This window comes from Micromys minutus (assembly GCF_963924665.1).
Source record: "Micromys minutus genome assembly, chromosome: 21".
In the NCBI taxonomy this organism is placed as follows: domain Eukaryota; kingdom Metazoa; phylum Chordata; class Mammalia; order Rodentia; family Muridae; genus Micromys; species Micromys minutus.
This window is the reverse complement of record NC_137956.1, coordinates 41217577-41239911: the sequence shown is the minus strand read 5'-3', so window position 1 is coordinate 41239911 and position 22335 is coordinate 41217577. Positions and strand designations below refer to the sequence as shown.

General features: G+C 41.8%; 1 protein-coding gene across 1 annotated transcript in view; it reads right to left on the bottom strand.

Annotated features, from left to right (window-relative positions):
* The window catches only part of TRANK1 (tetratricopeptide repeat and ankyrin repeat containing 1), a gene marked incomplete at both ends in the record, with an annotated part of 75628 nt that overhangs the window by 24299 nt on the left and 28994 nt on the right, over positions 1-22335 (bottom strand). The window contains 4 exons of the mRNA XM_080934526.1: positions 765-3641; positions 4202-4378; positions 5802-6056; positions 21072-21242. Of these exons, the coding sequence (XP_080790652.1) occupies positions 765-3641; positions 4202-4378; positions 5802-6056; positions 21072-21242 (3480 nt within the window). The remainder of the gene's footprint in view (positions 1-764; positions 3642-4201; positions 4379-5801; positions 6057-21071; positions 21243-22335) is intronic.

Here is a 22335-nt window from a genome sequence, read left to right as displayed (position 1 = left end):
TCACCAGACTCCTTAGCTCCTCTCAGGAACCTGTCAACTGCTGGGGCTAGCCCCTGACAAACTCTAAACAGATTGAGCAGTGTGTGTGTGTGTGTGTGTGTGTGTGTGTGTGTGTGTGTGTGTGTGTGTGTGTGTGTAAAACAACATGAATTTGAGAGTGAGAAGGGACAGACAGAGACTTGGGGAGTATAATTAGGGCAAAGTGATATACTGATATTTTTAATTTACTTAAATTTCAAATTAAAAAAGAAAGAATGTTTGACTTTCCAGGCCTACACTAGAGCTGCAACATTTGTAGTCACAGGTCCTACTACTTAATGCCTGCAGGACTTCTGTGCAAGTCCACAGTGCCACCTGCTGTAGTTCCCGCCTGCCTGCTGTCACTTCCTACTGCTGTAAACATGCTGAAAGGTACAAAAGCACGTGAAGAGCTTCTTGTCATCAATAATTTCTATCACAGTGATCTCTGGCCAGATGACTGGTGCTACTACAAAGGAGTGTTAGTTAGCAAAGGTTTGCAAAGCACTTTAACTGCTCCCCTGAAGTGTCTCCATGAACACACGGTCACTTAAGATTCATTACTACCAAACTACATCTTCAGTGGTCTATTTACAGATGAGTGCTGGCAAAAATCATAAGTTCTCTTACTTGTAAGCATATTAACTAGCAAATTTCAAACCATTAGCTCTTTCTTCTGCTACAGACTCGGCCCAAGGCCAGTGCTCCAGCCCCTCCCCAGATGGTGAACCTAAGGCCTGGGGTACCTGAGTGAGATCTGTAATTCTGGTACAGCTGGTAGATCCTCTTGGGCTTTCGAACAGCACATTGCTTGTCTACTGTGTTTCTGCTGGCATAGTGGAACAGAGAGAGCAGGTCACTGAAACGGAAGGCCACACCCTTCATGATGCTCTGGGCAGTATCTCCAGTAAGGAACATGGCATTGGGGTCATTGATGCATTTCATCAGCAATGCCAACTCTGCTTGGGTGAAGTCCTGAATCTCATCACCATAAAGCTCATGGATAGACCACGGGAGCACCCTGAGCTTCGACAGCCTCCAGGACAGGTTGTACAGGACATCTTCTTCATCAAAATACCCCTTCTGGGACCTGATCTGTTGATATAGGCAGAAGAGGCTATAAATCTCACTCCGATCTTCCTTAAAATTGGGGGACCGTTTCCTCCCTAATTTCTTATAGGCTTCTTCAGTCAGTCTCCCATGGGGACAGCTAAGAGCCTCAAAAGAACCTTTCAGGAACGATTTTATTTCTTTCCAAATTAGTGCTGGGTTGTAGGAACTTCTCCCTTTGATCATTTTGGGCCATATCTCATTGGTAAACACCTCAAATGTCACATATACCCGGGGATCACTGTCTCGTGTTTGTGTTTCTGTAGCTTTCTCTTCCTCACTGTAGTTCCCATCAGCCTCAACCTCGTCATCATCCTCTTCCCAGGTGGGGATGCTAAATTCTTCCTGTGTGGACCATCCTACAATGGTTCTTTTTAAGCTTCCATCTTCATTTCTCATAAAAAATGGTTTTGGCAGAGAGGCATCGAGCAGGAGGAGAAGCTGTTTGGATGTCACAAACAGAGGGAAGTTTTCATCCTTCAGGTCCTGGAGTTTGTGGACATTGGGACCCAATGGTTTATAGTGACTGGTGGCCTTGGTGGACTTGGAGAGCTCAATAAAATTCCTTTGCACCTCCTGGCACAGGACATGGTTCTTCGTCACAAAGATCTGATGTAGATGCTCCAGCTGGTGTGGGTGGTCTGGCACACATTCTTCTGCTCCTTGGCTGTCCCCTGCTGGCTCTACTGTGGCTCCTCCTGCACAGGCCTCACTCTCTTGCTCCTCATCTATATTATCTACTGTTTCCAATTTGATGGAACCCTCCTCTTCCTCACTTTCTTCTTCCTCCCGACCTGGACCCTCTTTTCCTAGTTCTACTTCCAACCTTCTCTTTGGCAAGATCTGTTTGGACAGCAATGGGCTTCCTGCCTGCTCAGCTTTCTCCCAGTAAACATGGAATTTCTTCCAAAGCCTATACAAGCAACAGGTTGTTTTCCCAGTGCCGCTCCGTCCAATGAGGATGATGGGCTCTAGGGGCTTAGGGTTGAGGTCGATCACGGCGTACTCAAGCTCACCCACTCTGAATGGATACTCCACCGTTGCTGTCATATCATTGAGAATGTTTAAGGCCATGTTGGTACTGAAGCTGTGGAACTTCATGATGTTGTACTCTGTCTCCACAGCACTGGCTGGAGGAAAGTACTCTGGATCTACCTGATCTATGCTCTTCTCGGTCTCTGTGTCTTCCACATAGCAGCGGGGTATCCGCTTTTGGATTTTCATGTTAGCTGATACCTGTCCTTTGTTGATACCCTTCAGCTTCTTTCGAAGGACACAGGACAAGCCCCGGGTGTAGGCACTGCAGATGGCCATAATGGAATCTGAAAGCTTGCAGTGATCTAAGACAATGTCCCAGATGCGGATGATTTCTGTATAGACCCGCCCTGACTTTTCCATGGAGTAGGTATTCCGCTCCATTCCCATCATTTTCTCAGAGTTCTCACTGCACCGAGCAGAGAAGTCAATGGCAAGCTCCCACAGCATCCTGGCACCTTTGTCGAGCTTTGCTTCAAAGAGCTGGATGTTTCCTTTTGAGTGCTTCAGCCGCTTCTGGAGGCCCTGGGTCCACTCACCATTTCCCAACTGCTGGATGGCAAGGATTATTTTCTTCTTTATAACTTTGGTCATAACCTTACTGGACAGTTTCTTCAGCATTTCTGAAGTACACTCAATCTCCCAGGTCATGTTATCAAAGTCTTGCAGACAGGCTTGAATCTCCTGCATGGTCCAGTTCTCCTGATTATCACTGGCTACTCCCAATCTGTTACCAACTGGAACAAGCTGTGAAGCCCCTGGGCCTGCCTGAGCGTGCCCATCCCCAGCTTCAGAGGCAATGGGGTTGTTTCTACTACAGTCAGAGCTCCCCATACTCTGAGTTCTCAGGAGTTTGTCTTTCTTTCCTTCTGTGCCAGCTGCTATCTTGGGAGAGCCTCTCTGAGGACATTCCTCTGGGAGAGACATATCCATTTCAACCTGCTGGATCAGAACTGTGATGTCCTGTATAAGGCGGTCTCTCAAAGAACGTTTTCTGGTGGCTTCAGGCTCCTGCCTGGTCACTTGAACATCAGGGAGAATCTCTGTGACTCCCTTAGAAAGGGTTTTGTCAGCAGTATCACATGGCAAAGACTTGAAGGAAGTCTGGGACTTGAGCTGAGATGTATGACCCGGGGCAGAAGACCTGGAGAGCCTCCCCAGGTGGGCAGTAGGGTCTTGCCGGTTCTTCCGCCTGCTCTCTGTCAGCGCTTTGTTCCAAGCCAATAGCAGAGCATCGTTCTTCTTAATGCGGTGCCTAACACCTTTGCCTGCTTTGTTCTTCAGGTTGAAGTTGATATCAAACTTCACCAGCAGATCTATCAGCTTCTTCGTGCGTTTCAGCATGCCTTTCTGGAAGAGGAGATGCATCAATGTGTTCCCATTGCTGTCTTGAACATTAGGATTAAGGTAGTAAAATTTGGTCGGATTGGACAAAAATAAGTCCAACAGGTGGCTGAGGAAGTTAAAGCCAATGTCAGCTGAAAGACAGAAACAGAATCTTGTGAATACAAAGACATTCCTCTCAGGGGATAGCAGACTCTGGCCAGTTTGAGGAATCCTACAACACTGACCTTTTCCACAGATGTGATACTTATTAAATGACAATGTTATCAACCAAGGTAATTTGCCCCATGGGAAATCTGGCAATGTGGAGGCAGTTTAGTTGTGACAATCAAGAGGGTGTATTGGCAATCAGAGGCCATGCACAAGATATAGCCCTGTCAATAAATCATTGCTAGCCCAGCAATCAATGGAACCTCCTAAAATTACCTGATGATATTATAGCAAGATCCTCTAAGTCAGGATTCTTGAGAACTGATAAAAATACATGAAAAGTATTTGTGAGCTACTTACAGCCAACTTTAGAACTTAACACCCCCTCACTATAATCTAATCATTCACCATGATATACAATGTCATTAGATCTCATCAGGAAACGGGTCTTTTGCAGATTTTCCCCCCAGATCAGAGAGCAAAGAATCAGTTCTGATATCCAGCTTCCTCCTCCAGAAACAGACTCTGTAAGAAAGAGGCTTACCGTTGATGTCCAGAAAGATGTGGAGCGCTGCATGCAAAGGAGTGTCACCTTCCATGAGAGAAACACTACGAGGGTCTGCGCCCTTAGTCAAGAGAAGAAAAGCCAAGTCAAAGTCCTCATGTCTCAGGCACATGAGAAGCGGGCTGTCCTGGCTGTCTTGGAGACCCTCAGGCAATGCTGGACGGGGAGTAGAATGGAGAAAGAGGCAGAAAAAAGAACATCAGGACCCTGGAAGGAGGCAGACTGTCTATCGATGAAAAGGGCAAGATGTCGATCTGACTGACTTCCAAGATGTTCCCCCACACACACCTTTCTGAGCAGTAAGGTTCCCCAGGCCCTCAGGGAAACCCTGCTCCTCTAGGATGATGTTCTCTGTCATGCTCCTCCCACTGGTCCTGTCCTTCCTCTAGTCCTACCACAGGTCCACACTTCCTACCGTGGAATGAGGACAGGGAACAACAGTGAGATCGTAATGCTCCTAACACCATGTGCCTGGCATAGTCAGGAGTCAGGACCTCAGTCTACTTCCAAATCTTTGCTTCTCCCTCCCTGACACACCTCCGCTCCACTCACCATCTCACCTTCTTTTGAGCTCAGTCCATACACCCTTTGCACTGCAGCCTCCAAAGCCTCCACCCGGAGGCAGCCCATCCCTGTAACTCTGCAGCCCTGCTGCACTAGCACCTGATGCAGGAGATGATCTGTGAGTGTTGGCTGAATCAAAGAATAAAACAGGAATTCCGTCACAGCAGTCATTTCTGAGAGCAGCACACACAAGGAAGAGGCTTGAAGAAATAACTTGTAAAAGGCACTCCAGCTCCCTGTGAGTGGAGCCAATCCCTAGAGGCTTTGTGCTGAGTGCAGCAGTGGGAAAGCCAAGGGCCGGTACGTTACTACTCTCTATGAAGGATGACAAACAAAGGAGAAAACCACACAGCTGAGGGACTCTTCCAAAGCCTACACATACAAACCCATTCAGTGTGGAAAGAACCTCTTAGAAATATAGACTGTTGTTAGTCCCATGTTATAAATGGGTAAGGGTATGACAGCCTGCTCAAGGCCACACACCTAGTAGGACAAGAGTGATCATGTGGGGAATACGGGTAGGAAGAGGCTGATATTTCTTTTTTTTTTTTTTAACTAAATCCAATCTATCACATTCCAGACATGCAGCTAACCAATGCTCTTACTAGACCATCTAACGTTTCTACTCATGAACTACTTGGTTATTTCTCTATAAACAAACATCATAAAACCCCAGTCTACTGATTAGGAAGAAGGCTGCAAGAGTGGACAAAGGTCCACATGATGTATCCAGGGCAGAAAAAAGGATCAGCCAAAAGCCAAGTGGAATTGACCATTGGGATGGAGCAAAGGCCAGAGACCCTCCACATACATGGTGTGTCCCACATACGGGGAAATGGGAACGGACTAGCTGGGATTCACAAGAACGTGGCACTCCTCAAGCCAACCCACTCTGACCCTCACTTTTTCACACCAAGGAGGCACTGGGAGAAAGAGATGGAAACGTGCTGGTTTCTTTAGAGGGACGGCTGCTCTAGAGTTGAGACAGTCCAGACAAGTCACAGAACACACTCACCGCCTCTGTCGATCAGGCGGCTCAGAAGCTGCGTCTTCCTCTGGTCCCAGGAACTGAGATGGGGAATAACAGTACAGATGTCCAGATCTGAGAGGTCACCATCTTTGATGAGGCCATTTCTGAGCTGAGGCTGCCCGCTGACTCTGCGGGTGAGCAGCAGAAGCGCTTCAGGCCACTTCTGTCTTTCCAGTAAGAATTTGATGAAGGTGGTGACACAGTCTCGGTTTGCATCACAAACCGGGCCAGCAGGAATTTCTTTCAAAAATAAGAAATGCTTCTTATGACTTCTCTTTCTCACCCAATCCTATATATACACATAATTAAAGTAGTCTATAAATCAAAACTTTTTAAGCATGTGGAAGTTGTATAAAGGAATTTACTTTGGACAAATTACTAAACGATGACGGAACATCGAAACAGGCATTGATTCAGGAGCTCCAGGATCAAGACTAAAAAAATGCCCAGTGAAGAACAGTGAAGGAGTCCAGAATTAAGATGTTTTTGAAGACAGAATGCTTGGTTCAGGGCAAATACTTGAGTCAGGAAAAGGCCTGCCTTAAATTTTTCATAACACTGATAGTATACTCTATTCATAAACACCTAATTACAGGGAAATATGACTGAAGAGCTGAAAACCCAAGAGCTGCTAGAGATGAGACAGAAGTGCCTCAGTCTTCAGTCCTTAACTGTGTCATGGGACATAAGTATTTCCTTTGGATCCCTGAGGTGTAGACGTAAGCTGATGACTATCCCCTGTCATGATACTGGTGAGTCTTAAGTTAGGAAGACATTTAAATATGCTTCCTCACTAGGAAGGCTGCCAACTTTCCTATATAAATTTACTATATAGATGGAACTGACAAGATGGCTCAGTGAGGAAAGGCACTTGCCACCAAACCTATGATTTGAGTTTAATCTCCAGGACCTACTTAGTAGAAGAAATGTCTCCCACAAGTTGTCCTGTGACCTTGGCATGCAAACTGATACATATGTCCTCTAACCAATAAAGAACTGTAATTTTAAAATTGCAAAAAATAAAGAATAAAAATAAAGTTTATTTTAGTTTATTCCCTTTTTTTCTTTTCTTTCCCTGTACCCCTCCTCAATCACTCTCCTCTTTTGTGGTGCTAGAGATAGAACAAAGGGTACATACAGGTACATACAGGTACATACAGGTAGGTACTACCAAGGAGCTATCTCCTGACCATTGTTTGTGTTTTTAAGATTTTTTTTTAACTTTTTACTGGGTGTGTGTGTGTGTGTGTGTGTGTGTGTGTGTGTGTGTGTGCGAACTCTACATCATGCACCTCAATCTCACTCATCTCCTCATGATCTTGGGACCAGCTCACCTGCACCCCTCACACCCAGGTGCTGTGCTGCCCAGGCACGGAGCAAAACCTGCAGAAGGGTGGGGGCAGGGCTCGCTCTCTTGCTTTCATGACCCCATGGCAAGGAGTGAGGATGGAAACTGGCCCTTTTATTTTAAAAACATATTTTGAGTTGAATAGGCTGAGTTTGAATGCACTATGCAGTCCAGACAGGGCTCCTCCTGCCTCAGACCCTTAAGCAGCTGGTATTGATTACAGGTGTGTGCCACTGCTTTTTGGTTAAATTCAAATTTCAAATGAACAAACAACTTTTTAGGAGAGCTCATATAATACTGGGGATACATTTACACTGAGAAGTGTGTTTATCTGAAATTCTAATATACTGGGCATTCTGTACTTGAACTGACAATTATATCACTGAAAAAGCTGGATAAAAATAAACCCCTCCAAAAAAGGTTCCTATGATTTCTCTTCTCCCAGCTAGAGCAGATGGGAGAACTGAAGATTGCCCAAATAAACTAAACTTGATTTGCACTTGCTGGCTTTTGCTTCCCATCTTTTTCTAAATCTTTGAAATAAATATTCATTTAATACAAAAGAAATTAAATATGTTAGTCTGTCATCTTTCTTTAACAAGGATCAGAACAAAGTATAAAGGCAAACTTCTAAATAGATCTCTGCAGTTCTGACCTGCAGAATCTGCTCATGTTTCTGGCAGCAGCATGCTCCCTGCTGAGGGTGAAGGAGTTAGGGCTGAGTCAGTCTAGACTGTCATCCTTATCAGAGTGACTGGTTCAGCTGTAAGATCAAAAATAAAGTCGAGGCAGGGGGCAGGATGTTCAAATGGTTTCAAGAAAGATGCGGGTACACAGATCCACATATGCTGGTGAGTCAGCAGTTAGAGACCTGGGTCTGGCTCCACCAAGTCTAAGATGAAAGCTGGCCAGAGGACAGACTGGTTGGAGAAGGAAGGCCCAGGTGATGGTGAAGCCCATTATGACGTTTCTAGCATTTAAGCCAAAAGATATTTTTAAAAGCAGTTTAAGCCAATTTGAGTTGGGGGAGGGGGCAGAGCTAGCCAGAGGGAGCACAGCAGCACACAGAGTCCTCAGAAGTCAGGAGGCCTGGGGCCACAGATGCTGAAATGCGAAGGGCTTTCAGGAAGTAGCATCCCCTCCTTGTAGCCTTTGGAAGGATTTTGCCAGACTCTGATAATTTAAGTTTTACTTTTACAACTTTGAGTAAGTGTAGTGACATTTTTGAGAATTCTAGAATTTTTGTTTCTTTTTAAAAACACAGAAATATTATAAGAAAGTGTTTTTGTTTTAATCCCAGGTGTGGGGATTTGGGGCTATTCTGAACTAGCTGAAGCAGCCATGGTTTGTCTCGTGCTTCAGCAGAGGCATAGTTTTTCCGGCTACAGATAGTTTTAGTGATTGTGTGACATGTGGGATTGTGGAAACTTTTCAGAGGGAATATAAATGCTAGAGCAGCGATAGGCAGGGTTGGTGGTTGTTTAGGGTGGGAATTGGCTGTGGTTTGTTAGTAGTTATGCTCAGAGAAGAGACAAAGGGAAAGAAATTAGATTCATAGACCTCTGTCTCTCTTTCCCCTCTATCCTTCTTTCTCTCCTATCTAGTGATAGGAGTGAAATCAGAATAAAGGATGAGAAAAAGAAGAACCCACAAAGTAGCAAAGACCAGCTACAAGTTTACAAGAAGACAGATCAGTTCATGCTTAGACCCAAAGACTCCCTCAATGTGATTTGCCCAAAATCTAAAAGATTTCAAGGAATGAAGTTCCATGCTAGAGTTTGAAATGTGCCATTTATCCTTGATCCATTAATATATAAAACTTGGTTGACCTTATATATAATCCAACTTTTCTAACCTCACCCTAACAGCTACTGGGCATGAACATTTTAGTGTAGGAAGATGGCTATTTTCTTATGCAGTTGGCTCCTAGCTGATGCAAGGAGGCAGGGGATGTGACAGTACCAGAAATAACCGATTAGTCCAAGGTCACACATCTGGCTAATGGTGGAGCCAGGTCCAGTACAAAGCTTCAACTATAACCATTGTGATATGCAACGTACCCTGAAAAGCATTTGGGATTTTTCCAGCCATTCTTTCTTGAACTCTCAATAAAATTTACACATCTTGCCCTTAGGGAGCTGATGGGAAGCTGATTCAGGGATTGAACTCGAGGCCTTACATCATGTATTGGATAAGCATTCTACAACTGAGCTACATCTTTAGTCCCTTTTTTTGGAGACAAGCTCTCATTGTGTCTTCCTGGCTAGACTGTAACTTACTATATAGACAAGGCTGGTGTCAAACTCACAAAAATCTGCCTGTCTCTGCCTCCTGAATGCTGATGTCAAAGGCATATGCCACCCCCAGACCCCAATTTTTTAAATGCTAAACTTTAACTATTTAGAATTTAAAACCTTCCATAATTATCTAAGGTTTATCATTTAAGTTCTTTTAAGATAGTTTTCTGGGCCTCAAGGAACAGCGGAGATCCAGGGACACAAGCCTGGTGAGACTGCGCTGAAAGTAGCCGGAGCGCAGAGAGGTCTGGGTCAAGCACCTGGAAAGCGCCCTGCCCCCATTGGTTCAAGGGAACAGGAACTCTGCCATAGGGATTTAGTTTCCAACCGGAGGGCCCGTGCATGCAAAACAGGCACTCAGGCCATCTGCCACCAGGAACAGCAGAGATCCAGGGACACAGACCAGGTACACGGGAGAGACGGGAACCAATCACTGACAAGACCACATATAATCATAGACTACAAGATGGCAAAAGGAAAGCGAAAGAACTTACTCCAGGGAAACCAAGACAACCTGGCAACACCAGAACCCAGCTCTCCCATCACAGCAAACAGCAGAATGCCAAACACTCCAGAAAAAGAAGACTCAGACCTGAAATCACACCTCAAGATGATGATAGAGATCCTTAAACAAGAATGGGAGGAAAAGCATAAAGAAATATAAGCTTTTAAAGAGGAAATAAGAAAAACACTCAAAGAAATCAAAGAACTAGAGGAAAACAGAACCAAAGAGATGAAGGAATGGAAGAAGGAATTTAAAATGGAAATGGAAACAATAAAGAAAACACTAAAGAGACAACCCTGGAGGTAGAAAACCTAAAAAAGAAATCAGGAGTCACAGATGCAAGCATCTCCATCAGACTACAAGAGATGAAAGAGAGAATCTCGGGGGCCGAAGACAACATTGAAAATATAGACAAAACAGTCAGAGAAGATGCAAAAGCCAAAAAGCTCCTAACCCAAAATGTCCAGGACATCCAGGACACAATGAGAAGACCAAACCTAAGGATAATAGAAATAGAAGAGGGCAAAGAATATCAACTAAGAGGCACAGTAAATATCTTCAACAAAATCATAGAAGAAAACTTCCCTGTGCTTAAGAATGAGATGACCATGAGCATAAAAGAAGCCTAAAGAACTCCAAATAGAGTGGACCAGAAAAGAAATTCCTCCCGACACATAATAGTCAAAACACCAAGTGCCCAAAGCAAAGAAAGAATAGTAACAGCAGTAAGGGAAAAAAGTCAGGTAACATATAAAGGCAGACCAATCAGAATCACACCCGATTTCTCAACAGAGACTATGAAAGCTAGAAGATCCTGGACAGACATCATACAGACCCTAAGAGAACATAAGTGTCAGCCCAAGGTGCTATACCCAGCAAAACTCTCAATCTCCATAGATGGAGAGACCATGATATTCAAAGACAAAACTAAATTTACACAATATCTGACGACAAACAAAGCACTACAACGAGTTATAGATGGAAAACCCAATACAAGGAGGGAAACTACATCCTAGTAAAAACAAGAAAATACCTAAGCAAGAAAACCAAAAGAAGAAAGACACACAGGCACAATTCTACCTCCAAAAGCAAAAATAGCAGGAAACAGCAACCACTATTCCTTAATATCTGTTAACATAAATGGACTCAATTCCCCAATAAAAAGATATAGGCTATCAGACTGGATACATAAACAGAATCCAGCATTTTGCTGCATACAGGAAACTCATCTCAGAGACAAAGACAGACACTATCTCAGAGTATAAGGTTGGGAAAAAACCTTCCAAGCAAATGGCCCCAAGAAGCAAGCTGGAGTGGCCATTCTAATATTGAATAAAGTAGATTTTCAACCAAAAGTTATCAAAAAAGATAAGGAAGAACACTTTTTACTCATTACAGGGAAAATTTGTCAGGAGGAACTCTCAATCCTTAACATATATGCTCCAAATACAAGAGCACCCATTTTCATAAAAGAAACCCTACTAAAGCTCAAAAAATACATTGCACCCCACATAATAATAGTGGGAAACCTCAACACCCCACTCTCATCAATGGACAGATCATGGAAACAGAAACTGAACAAGGACACAGTGAAACTAGCAGAGGTTATGAACCAAATGGAATTAATAGACATCTACAGAACATATCATCCTAAAACAAAAGAATACACCTTCTTCTCAGCACCTCACGACACCTTCTCCAAAATTGGCCATATAATGGGTCACAAAACAAGCCTCAATAGATATAAGAAGATTGAAATACTCCCATGCATCCTATCAGATCACCATGGTCTAAGGCTGGTCTTTAATAACAACAAAGACAACAAAAAACCCATATACACATGGAAACTGAACAATGCTCTATTAAATGATAGCATGGTCAAAGAAGAAATAAAGAAAGAAATTAAGGATTTTCTAGAATTTAATGAAAACGAAAACACAACATACCCAAACCTATGGGATGCAATGAAAGCAGTACTGAGAGGAAAACTCATAGCTCTGAGTGCTTCCAAAAAGAAACTGGAGAGAGCATATACTAGCAACTTGACAGCACAGTTGAAAGCTCTAGAACAAAAGGAAGCAGATACACCCAAGATGAGTAGACTACAAGAAATAATCAAACTCAGAGCAGAAATTGTCCAAATAGAAACAAAAAGAACCATTAAAAGAATCAACAAAACCAAGAGCTGGTTCTTTGAGAAAATTAACAAGATTGATAAACCCTTAGCCAGACTAACTAGAGGGCAAAGAGAGAGTATCCAAATTAACAAAATCAGAAAGGAAAGTGGAGACATAACAACTGAAACTGAGGAAATTCAAGAAATCATCAGATTCTACTACAAAAGCCTATAATCAACAAAACTGGAAAATCTGGAGGAAATGGATGAATTCCTAGACAGATACCAGATACTAAAGTTAAACCAGGACCAGGTAAACCATCTAAATAATCCCATAATACCTAAAGAAATAGAAGTATTCATCAAAAGCCTCCCAACCAAAAAAAGCCCAGGCCCAGATGGGTTCAGTGCAGAATTCTATCAGACATTTATTGATGACCTAATACCACTACTCTCCGAACTATTCCACAAAATAGAGTCAGATGGAACACTACCTAACTCATTTTTTGAGGCCACAATAACCCTCATTCCTAAACCACACAAAGACCCTACAAGGAAAGAGAACTTCAGACCAATCTCACTTATAAACATTGATGCAAAAATACTCAACAAAATCCTTGCAAACCGAATCCAAGAACATATCAAAACAATCATTCTCCATGATCAAGTAGGCTTCATATCTGGGATGCAGGGATGGTTTAATATATGGAAATCCAAAAACGTCATCCACCATATAAACAAACTCAAAGAAAAAAAATCACATAGTCATCTCACTAGATGCTGAGAAAGCATTTGACAAAATTCAACACCCCTTCATGTTAAAAGTCTTAGAAAAAACAGGAATCCAAGGCCCATACCTAAACATAATAAAAGCAATATACAGCAAACCAATAGCCAACATCAAACTTAACAGTGGGAAACTTAAAGCAATCCCACTAAAATCAGGCACTAGCCAAGGCTGCCCACTCTCCCCCTACCTATTCAACATAGTACTGGAAGTTCTGGCCGGAGTAATTAGACAGCAAAAGGAAATCAAAGGGATACAAATTGGAAAGAAAGAAGTAAAAACATCACTGTTTGCAGATGACATGATAGTGTACTTAAGTGACCCCATAAATTCCACCAGAAAACTCCTACAGCTGATAAACAAGTTCAGCAAAGTGGCTGGATATAAAATTAACTCAAACAAATCAGTAGCCTTCTTCTACTCAAAGGACAAATATTCAGAGAAGGAAATTGGGGGAAAGATACCCTTCACGATAGTCACAAACAATATGAAATATCTTGGTGTAACTCTAACTAAGCAATTGAAGGACCTGTATCATAAGAACTTCAAATCTCTAAAGAAGGAAATCGAGGAAAATCTAAGAAAATGTAAAGATCTCCCATGCTCATGGATAGGAAGGATCAACATTGTAAAAATGGCCATCTTACCAAAAGCAATCTACAGATTCAATGTAATCCCCATCAAAATTCCAACCCAATTCTCTATAGAGTTGGAAAGAGCAATGTGCAATTTCATCTGGAATAACAAAAGACCTAGAATAGTGAAATCCATCTACAACAAGAAAACATCTGCGGGAATAACTATCCCCTGACCTCAAGCTATATTACAAGGCAATTGTGCTAAAAACTGCATGGTACTGGTACAGAGATAGGCTCATGGATCAATGGAATAAAATAGAAGACCCAGAAATGAGCCCTCACATATATGGTTACTTGATTTTTGACAAAGGAGCTGTAAACATTCAATGGAAAAAGGACAGCCTCTTCAACAAATGGTGTTGGTCCAACTGGCACTCAGCATGCAGAAAAATGAAAATAGACTCTTTCTTATCTCCTTGTACAAAGCTCAAGTGCAAGTGGATCAAAGATCTCCACATTAAACCATGTACACTGAAATTATTAGAAGAGAAAGTAGGGAAAACCTTAGAACACATAGGCACAGGAGAAAATTTCCTGAATAGAACACCAATGGCTCGTGCTCTAAGGTCAAAGATTGACAAATGGGACTTAATGAGATTACAAAGTTTCTATAAAGCTAAGGACACTGTCAAGAAAACAAAAGGGCAGCCAACAGATTGGGAAAAGATCTTTACCAACACCACATCTGATAGAGGCCTAATATCCAAGGTATACAAAGAACTCAAGAAGTTAGACACCAGAGAATCAAACAACCCTATTTAAAAAATGGGGTACAGAGCTAAACAAAAAGTTCTCAATTGAGGAATATCGAATGGCTGAGAAGCATTTAAGGAAGTGCTCGAAATCATTAGCCATCAGGGAAATGCAAATCAATACAACCCTGAGATTCCACCTCACACCAACCAGAATGGCTAAGATCAAAAATTCAGAAAACAGCAGATGCTGGAGAGGATGCGGAGAAAGAGGAACACTTCTCCACTGTTGGTGGGGTTGTAAACTGATACAACCACTCTGGAAATCAGTCTGGCGATTCCTCAGAAAATTGGACATAGTACTACCTGAAGACCCAGTTATTCCACTTCTGGGCATATACCCCAGAGAAACTCCAACATACAACAAAGACACATGCACCACAATGTTCATAGCAGCTCTATTTATAATAGCCTGAAGCTGGAAAGAACCCATATGTTCTTCAGAAGATGAATTGATACAAAAATTGTGGTATATTTACACAATGGAGTACTACTCAGCTAGCAGAAACAATGACTTTATGAAATTCATAAGAAAATTGATGCATCTGGAGAATATCATCCTGAGTGAGGTAACCTAGTCACAAAAGAACAGACATAATATTCAGTCACTGATAATTGGATACTAACCCCAGAAAGCTCTGAACACCCCAGAAACAACTCACAGACTATATGAAGTTCAAGAAAAAAATAAAGGCCAAAAAAAAAAAAAAAAAAAAAAAAGGAAAAGAAAAGAAAAAAAAAGAAAAACCATTATGCTTAATCTTTATACACCACGAAAACTTTTACTATTTACAGGTTGCATCCTGTTTTACATGTACTTTATGCTCATTGTAACTAATAAGATTTTAATGCATACTATCAAACCATTAAAAAAAATCAAGTACTGACAAAAATGTATTCCTATACTTTTATGCAAAAATGCTTAAAATCTGTACATTTATCTTTGTTTTTAAAAATAAAGTTGTTCAATTTAAAAAAAAAAAGATAGTTTTCTCAGAATGAAAAAAAGAAGCATTCAATTTTACAATAGCCTAAACAACCTTAGCCAATATCTACAGAAGAGATAAATGACTATGGCATATAAACATTATCACAGCACACCAGATTTTATTGCCAGCACTACCAAAGCTTTAAGTAACAAGAGCAAAACAGCTTTCATGAGCCCAAAGTCAACATGGAGGACTTCAACGTCAGGGGCACACAGAATGGTTAAGAGAACAGAGGAAGTCAGGCAGAGTTACATTATCTGCTATGCCTTCTCCACACACCTGATCCCATTTCACAAATAAAGTCAAAACACCAAAAACATGGATATGCCACCTTCTGTGGTAAATACCCATGGACTTCTCATCAAAGAGCCTCAGGTATGAGCCACCATATCACATACTACACGGCAACTGTTTGTCAAAGGCCCCACACTACCTGCCTTGAAGCCCATGCTAAGACCGAAATGTGTGTGGTGTTATGAAGACTGGCTAGCATTCCCGGGTTTGCCTCTTAACTGCATGCTGTAAGCCTACACTGAAAACCAACAGCACATGAAGGAAAGAACAGGGCCCTCTGTAGAAGAAGCACTTGCTCGCCTACCAGGCTGATGGCGTCCGCCACTTCTCCCTGCACAGCGCCTTTAAAAACCTTTCAGAAAGATCGTTCTTCCCATGGAAAATTAGTTTAGCATAAAAGTCACATGAAAATAAACATGACTGCAGGACACAGACTAGGTAAGAAGGCAGCTGCAGACTGGGAAACCTTCAGCTTGTGAAGTGGGGCCATCCTACACATGACAAATGGTGTCCTGAGTGAAGGCTGCCAGTGACTTTATCATCTAAGTTTTCTATTCCTTTATTTTGTTTTCAAAATTTCCACAAGCTTAATATGAAACAAAAGAAACATCAGAAAACAAAATTGCTTGTATCTGTAATCTAAGTTTTTTAAAGATGACTATTAACTGAAACATAAGCAAGCAAGGTGGAACGAAAATAACCAAAGAATAATAATTAACAACAGACTGGTGTTGCTACACAAAACTCCATTTTTACAAATTTTCTACAGTGATCATATTTAGTAAATAAAAATAATTTGAAATTAAAATTAAAGGGAACTTCTGAGGTTGCAACAGAGCTCAGAATTTGTCAAAACTAGACATAAATCATTTCAAAAAGAGACTTCAGTTTTACCCAAAGTCTGTCACTCAAGATATGAAAGACAAAACTAGTAAATCTTATTACACACAGTTCACTCAAGCTAACATACCAGTCCCAATTTATAAAAGAAAAAGAAAAACAAATTAACTACACTTAGAATAAAAGACTAAATGATCAGTTCACAAATACATTAAGTTTTCCTGGTAGGCAAATCTGTGGAAAATTAGGATTTCCTTTACTGCATTTCATACATTTTCTTTAAAATGCTGGTTTACAAAGAGAGGAGAATATAGCTGACATCCTAGATCCGCAGCCTGTGGCTGTGCTCACTGACAAGGAGCCCTCCTAGCAGAAAGCAGCCAACACCACTTCAGAGCTGGACCCAAGCTCATTAGGCAAGCCTCAGAGGTGGGGAGGAGGCCACAGGCAGCAGCAGATAAAGGCTCCATTTTGTTCCTGCTCCGAAGACCTAGAAGCAGCACCCAGAGCACATGGACACAACGCCATCTGGTGGTTGCCACCAAGAGCTGTCAGAGACAATTTTACAACCTTGCTGACCAAAATTAAAGCTTTATTGCTCAAAATGGCATTCCTTCAATAACTGGTGAGAAATGCAGAATCAGGTGTCCTTCTAACTTCCCATGTCAGAATCTGCATGCACATATGTGCATATAAACATTGAGAGATCTCTGGTCTTGAGAACAGTAGAATTATTTAACAAAATCATTTGTTTCTCACTTGATGCCAAAGCTACTCTAGCCAAAGAGATCAGTTCCGCCAGCAGTAAATGGGTCCACAGCGTCCAGACGCAGTCAATGGAGAAAGCACTGTCAGTCCTGTTCTGTGAGTTGATTCGTTCTCCAGGTACAAAACAACAACAGAGCCCATCCTTACAGGGCCGAGCTCAGGCCCATGTGCATAAAAACCACATGTGTAAAAACTCATCAGATCACACATCACTGATCAAGATGAATTCATGAGCAACCACAGGGAGGATCCTCCACAATCTAGTACTTTTACTTGTTCTCGAAAATTATGGGAATGAGGGCCCACACAAGTAAAGTTAGATTCATCTTCACGATGGTACCCCAACACCCTTTTCCTTGGGTTCTTCATCTATCCAACTCCTGCTTGGATAGAAAGGCTTCTTGGAGGGCTAAAATTTAAAAGTAGTCAGATACAGTAATCATTAGCTTACTTATATAAAGGCTAACTAAATAAAGGTAAATTTTCAGTTCTCCAGATACCTAAGCCATATGCGTTTAATAGCTATGTGTGACGAATGGTTATCATGAAAGACTAGAGAGATGCAGGACACGCCCATCTCCTCTGACATTATGTTACATGGAGCTGATCTAAAAAAAATCCATTCTCATAATCTTTAAAATTCTACAACAGGAAAAAAACTTAAAAAATAAATACATAAATAAACATATGCAAGTCCATGCAGCTACATACCTTCAAAGGGACCGTATAGTACATCATCCTACTCAGAATTACATTCAAGGAGAGACTTCTATGAGGGCTCTGCCGAGGACACTGGCAAATTTACAATCCCTTCCTGCCACTAACTTCCTTTTCTTGCTTGATTGGATCCTTTTATATTTTCACTTTTAACTCCGTTTCTCTATTGTCTTTCCCCATTTCTTCATCATGGCAAGAAATACCTACATGCTCAGTGTTCTAAAACACCTCTGCATAATCAACTGAGAATTGGGTCTGGTGAGGAATGGAGCCAAGGGGGGCTGGGGCTTTGCACTGGGCTGCAAGCACTGTCGGCCAGACTGACTGCCTGGGGAAACAACAGCAATCCTGGAGTACCATACATTCCTCTTCTGCGTGCTTTTCTGCCAGATGATGAGCAGATGAGCACAATGAAGACCAGCATACATTCCTCTTGGTTCCAAAACCAGCTACTTAATTAATGTCAGAGAAGAGCGGGGGGGGGGGGGGGGGCTGGCTCAGAGTTAGGGTGTGGCTCAGAGTCAGAGCACTGCTTACACTGCTTAGCAAGGACAAGGCTCTGAGTTCCAACCCCAGCATCACAAAAAATAAGTAAAATAAAGCCTGACTCAAATAAGATGCTGAGAGAGTTAGATGATATTAAAAGGCTCCATTAAAAAACATATTTGAGCTATTCTAAGAATTAAGACAAAAATTAGTAATAATTTTGTAAACATGTTAGCCACTTCATACCTATTAATGGTCCTTTTTTTGTTATCTTAGAACTTCAAAATTCATAGGCAAAGTAGCTTCTTTCATTACTTTGGATTTCTAAAATTGTGATGGCCATTCTGACTATATAAACAAGCTATCAGAAAGCATGTCACAATTATTGGTTAATTACACTGCTCTACAGGGGATAAAAATCTCAATTTCTTTAAACATGAATACATTTAAAAACAAAACCTAGTATGTCATAGTCCGAAGTATGAACACTATGGGGTAGGAGGAAAGGTTGAGATTCCACAAATATTTCCCTCTTATTATCGTGGCTTCAAGAAAAAAAAAAAAAAAAAAAAAACAGAAGAGACTTTAAATTAGTAAATAAAAGTTAAAAACATCTCCCCAACAAAAATGTTTGCCTTATGGAAGTTGAAGAGCTGACCCAAGAGTTAAAATACTTATTGCTCTTCAAGAACATATTGGCTCACAGTCACTGTAACTCCAGTTCAAGGGGGTCTGACTCTTGGGGTACTTCATATACATGGCGCACTTATACCCCTATAGGCAAAATGCACCCATAAAACAAAAATAACAAATAAATCTTTCAAAACATTCTTGTCAAACTCTGCTAATTCCAACAATCCCGAGATGGCATCAGACTGTCTCCTGAGGTAGCCTTCATTTACCCATTTAAGGTCCTGGATCTTTCTGAGGAATTTAAATATCTCCAGGAAAAAACAGTAACCATTTCATCTAGTCTTTCATTCACAAATGTGAGTGACGGAAACAAAGCCTCAAACATAACATAAATAATCCCAGGGGTGGGGAGACATACTTAAATTAAATCCAAAAAGATGAGGCAGACAAAAAACATCCAACTACTACAGTAAGAAACATACTGGGAAGAAGGCTCAGCCACTGAAAGCACTGGCTGCTCTGCTGGAGAACCTGGATTCAATCCCCAGCACCCACATGGCAGCTCACAACCATCTGGAACGATCTTCTGGCCTCTGAGAGCAGCAGGCACACGCGGTGGTGCGATGATACGCTTGCATGCAAAACAGCAGTCTACGTAAAATAAAATAATCAAACCAGAAGGAGTTCTTAAAAATTAAAATTTGGTTTTCCAAACCTTAAGTTGTGGCAGTAAACAATAGAAATTATAAAAGGAGCCGGTGAAGTCCAAACTAAAAGCAAATGAAGTATATGTATGTGCGGGGAAAGTAGAGTAACATTCAAACTCAGCAAATTTAGCCAACCACTTAGTAGTAGATAAAGGTTGGAGGGGAATAAAATGATAGAAGATATTTTCCCTGAGCTAAGAAAGACAGATTCGATTAAAAGTAACTAGCAAGTGCCACGAAGAAGTAAAGACCTCCATCCTGATATAGTCCAAGGAAATTTCAGAACTCAAGGCCACAGAATACACTAGAAAAAGAAACAAAATTACTAACATCAGACTTCTGACCAGGAGCAAGGGAAGCTAGAAGGAAATTAAATAATTGTTTCAAAGTTGTCCCACAAGTATAAAGACTATTGTATAAATCTAAAGTTGATGGATTCACAAACATACCAGAAAAGGCTGCCACTAAATGATGGCAGGCTACCGGTGCCTAATTACAGAGGTGTCACCAAACGGAGTAGGGCAAGGACAAGTTGCTGTCAATAAAATGGGATGACTATATCAAATTAGTAACCAATGTGAGGATAAAGACATTTCAAACACTCCGTAACTTTACCATCCAGGCCTCCTCCCTGAAAAACTCAGCTCCAGTAGGTGTTCTTGCAAATCAAGAAAGAAATCTACAGGTAACAGGAAGTACAGAGGCCATGCATGAGCACAGGAGCTACAAGGAGCACAGCCCATCGACATTATTAAACTGCACTGCTTACACAGGGTCACAAGACAGCTGGTGACTCATTTCTATGGGCCCAGCCAGGGAGCTTATGGTAGGAAGAGTAATATTTAAAACAATCACAATATCATGAAAGTGCCACCCACTGGTTTCTGATTTCAGAGCCAACCCATAAGTAAAGCAGGAACCATTTACAGAATTGAGGGCAGACGACATCCCATGGCAATGGCATTGCCACACAAGCCCATAGCACTGCTACAGCCGTCCACTCCACCTTACACAGCAGTCTCCCCAAACTGACAGCCAAGAAATGGAGGTGTAAGTACACTTTGAATTGTCAGCAGGGACTGTTCCTGAGAAGAAGGCTTCATTTTGGTTGCCTCCTATTCTATATGGTTTTCCCATGTGCATGCATGGTGGAGGCGGGGGTTACCCACACTGTTCAAATGTACAAATGTTCCAAGAACATCATTGTTGCTCTCTATAAGAGTCATCTCATTCTGTCTTTACAAAAACACAAACACATATTCTGAAAAGTTTCACTTCCACCTATACATCCAAACACAAGGTAAACCAATTTACATATAATATCACAGAACCAGTTTCCCAATACCTCCCCACAAAAGTCAGTTCATTGGAGCTGTACCTGACAGGCGCTCAGAACTCGAAGCTAGCTTTTCCAGGTGACTGTTGATTTTGTCAATAGCTCTGAAGTTCTTGTTCCTCTTCAGGACATCCACAACAGTCCGAGCATGTCCATCTATCAGAGTAGGGTCTGCTCCAAAGCTCAGGAGCATCTGCACATCTTCAGTTTGTCCTAGGGCAGACCAAATTGAGAAACAGGGATGTTCATGTCTCCTTCCATAAGGAGATGTCCCCATGAGTGCTCAAGGGACTGGGGTCCCTCTTATTTAAGCAGCCTAAGCTGAAAGCCTTGGACAGTCCACCTAACTCCCAAAAAGCAAGAAATCCTGGTGTGGAGTGGGAAGGACAATAGCTTTTAAGAGGTTCAGAAGTGCGCTCCTTTCTACCTTTCTCCCCTCTCCTTGGCAACAAGCAAAGAGAGGGGGAATCTGGTTACTAGGCAACAGTTACAGCTGTAAGGATAAGAGCAAGCTGTGATTTCAGATTTCTTTATCCCCTGGAGAGGAAGCAGAATATTGTTCCAGAAAAAAAGCATATATTTATGAAACATAAAAATAAATATGAACATACATACATACATGTACCACACACACACACACACACACACACACACACGCATGCACGCACTCGCACACGCACATGCACACATCTAGTGACAGAATGAAAAGGGAGCAATTGCTTTAGCATTAGGGTTTTATTGTCATTGTTACACTGCCTGGCCCCAACCTTCTGGCTGTCAGCCCCATTTGTGCTCAGATGTACATATCTGACAAGCATCAACATGTCTCAGTGACCAAAGATCTGACTATTTTCAGAATGAACAGGTATGTCCGTGGGGTGCACAGGACTTCCACAGGTACAAAGAATTAAATCAATGCTAACCTTCAACTGCCCTGTGTAACACTTGCCAGCACTTACCGTCTGACAAGGCGACTGTGTGCCAACTATCAGGCTGCGCACTGTGCTGTCCTCCACTATCTCTGTACTCACAGCTGCCTCTCTCACTATACAAAGGATAATTAAAAACAAATACTTCCTATTCACAGAGGTCTTCCTGTGGTAGGCACAATACTAAGCCCTAGGATCCCTGACCTTGGCTGTATACTCCATCCTATATTAATCGACGTGCTACTGCAATGAGACTTTGCAAGTCCCCAGTCAGCTAACCCTAAGATAGATTGTCCAGTTTGGACCGGCCTAGTTATATGAGTGTCAAATGCCAAGGTTCTGGAGATCAGAGAGGAAAACCAATCATCAAAGAAACA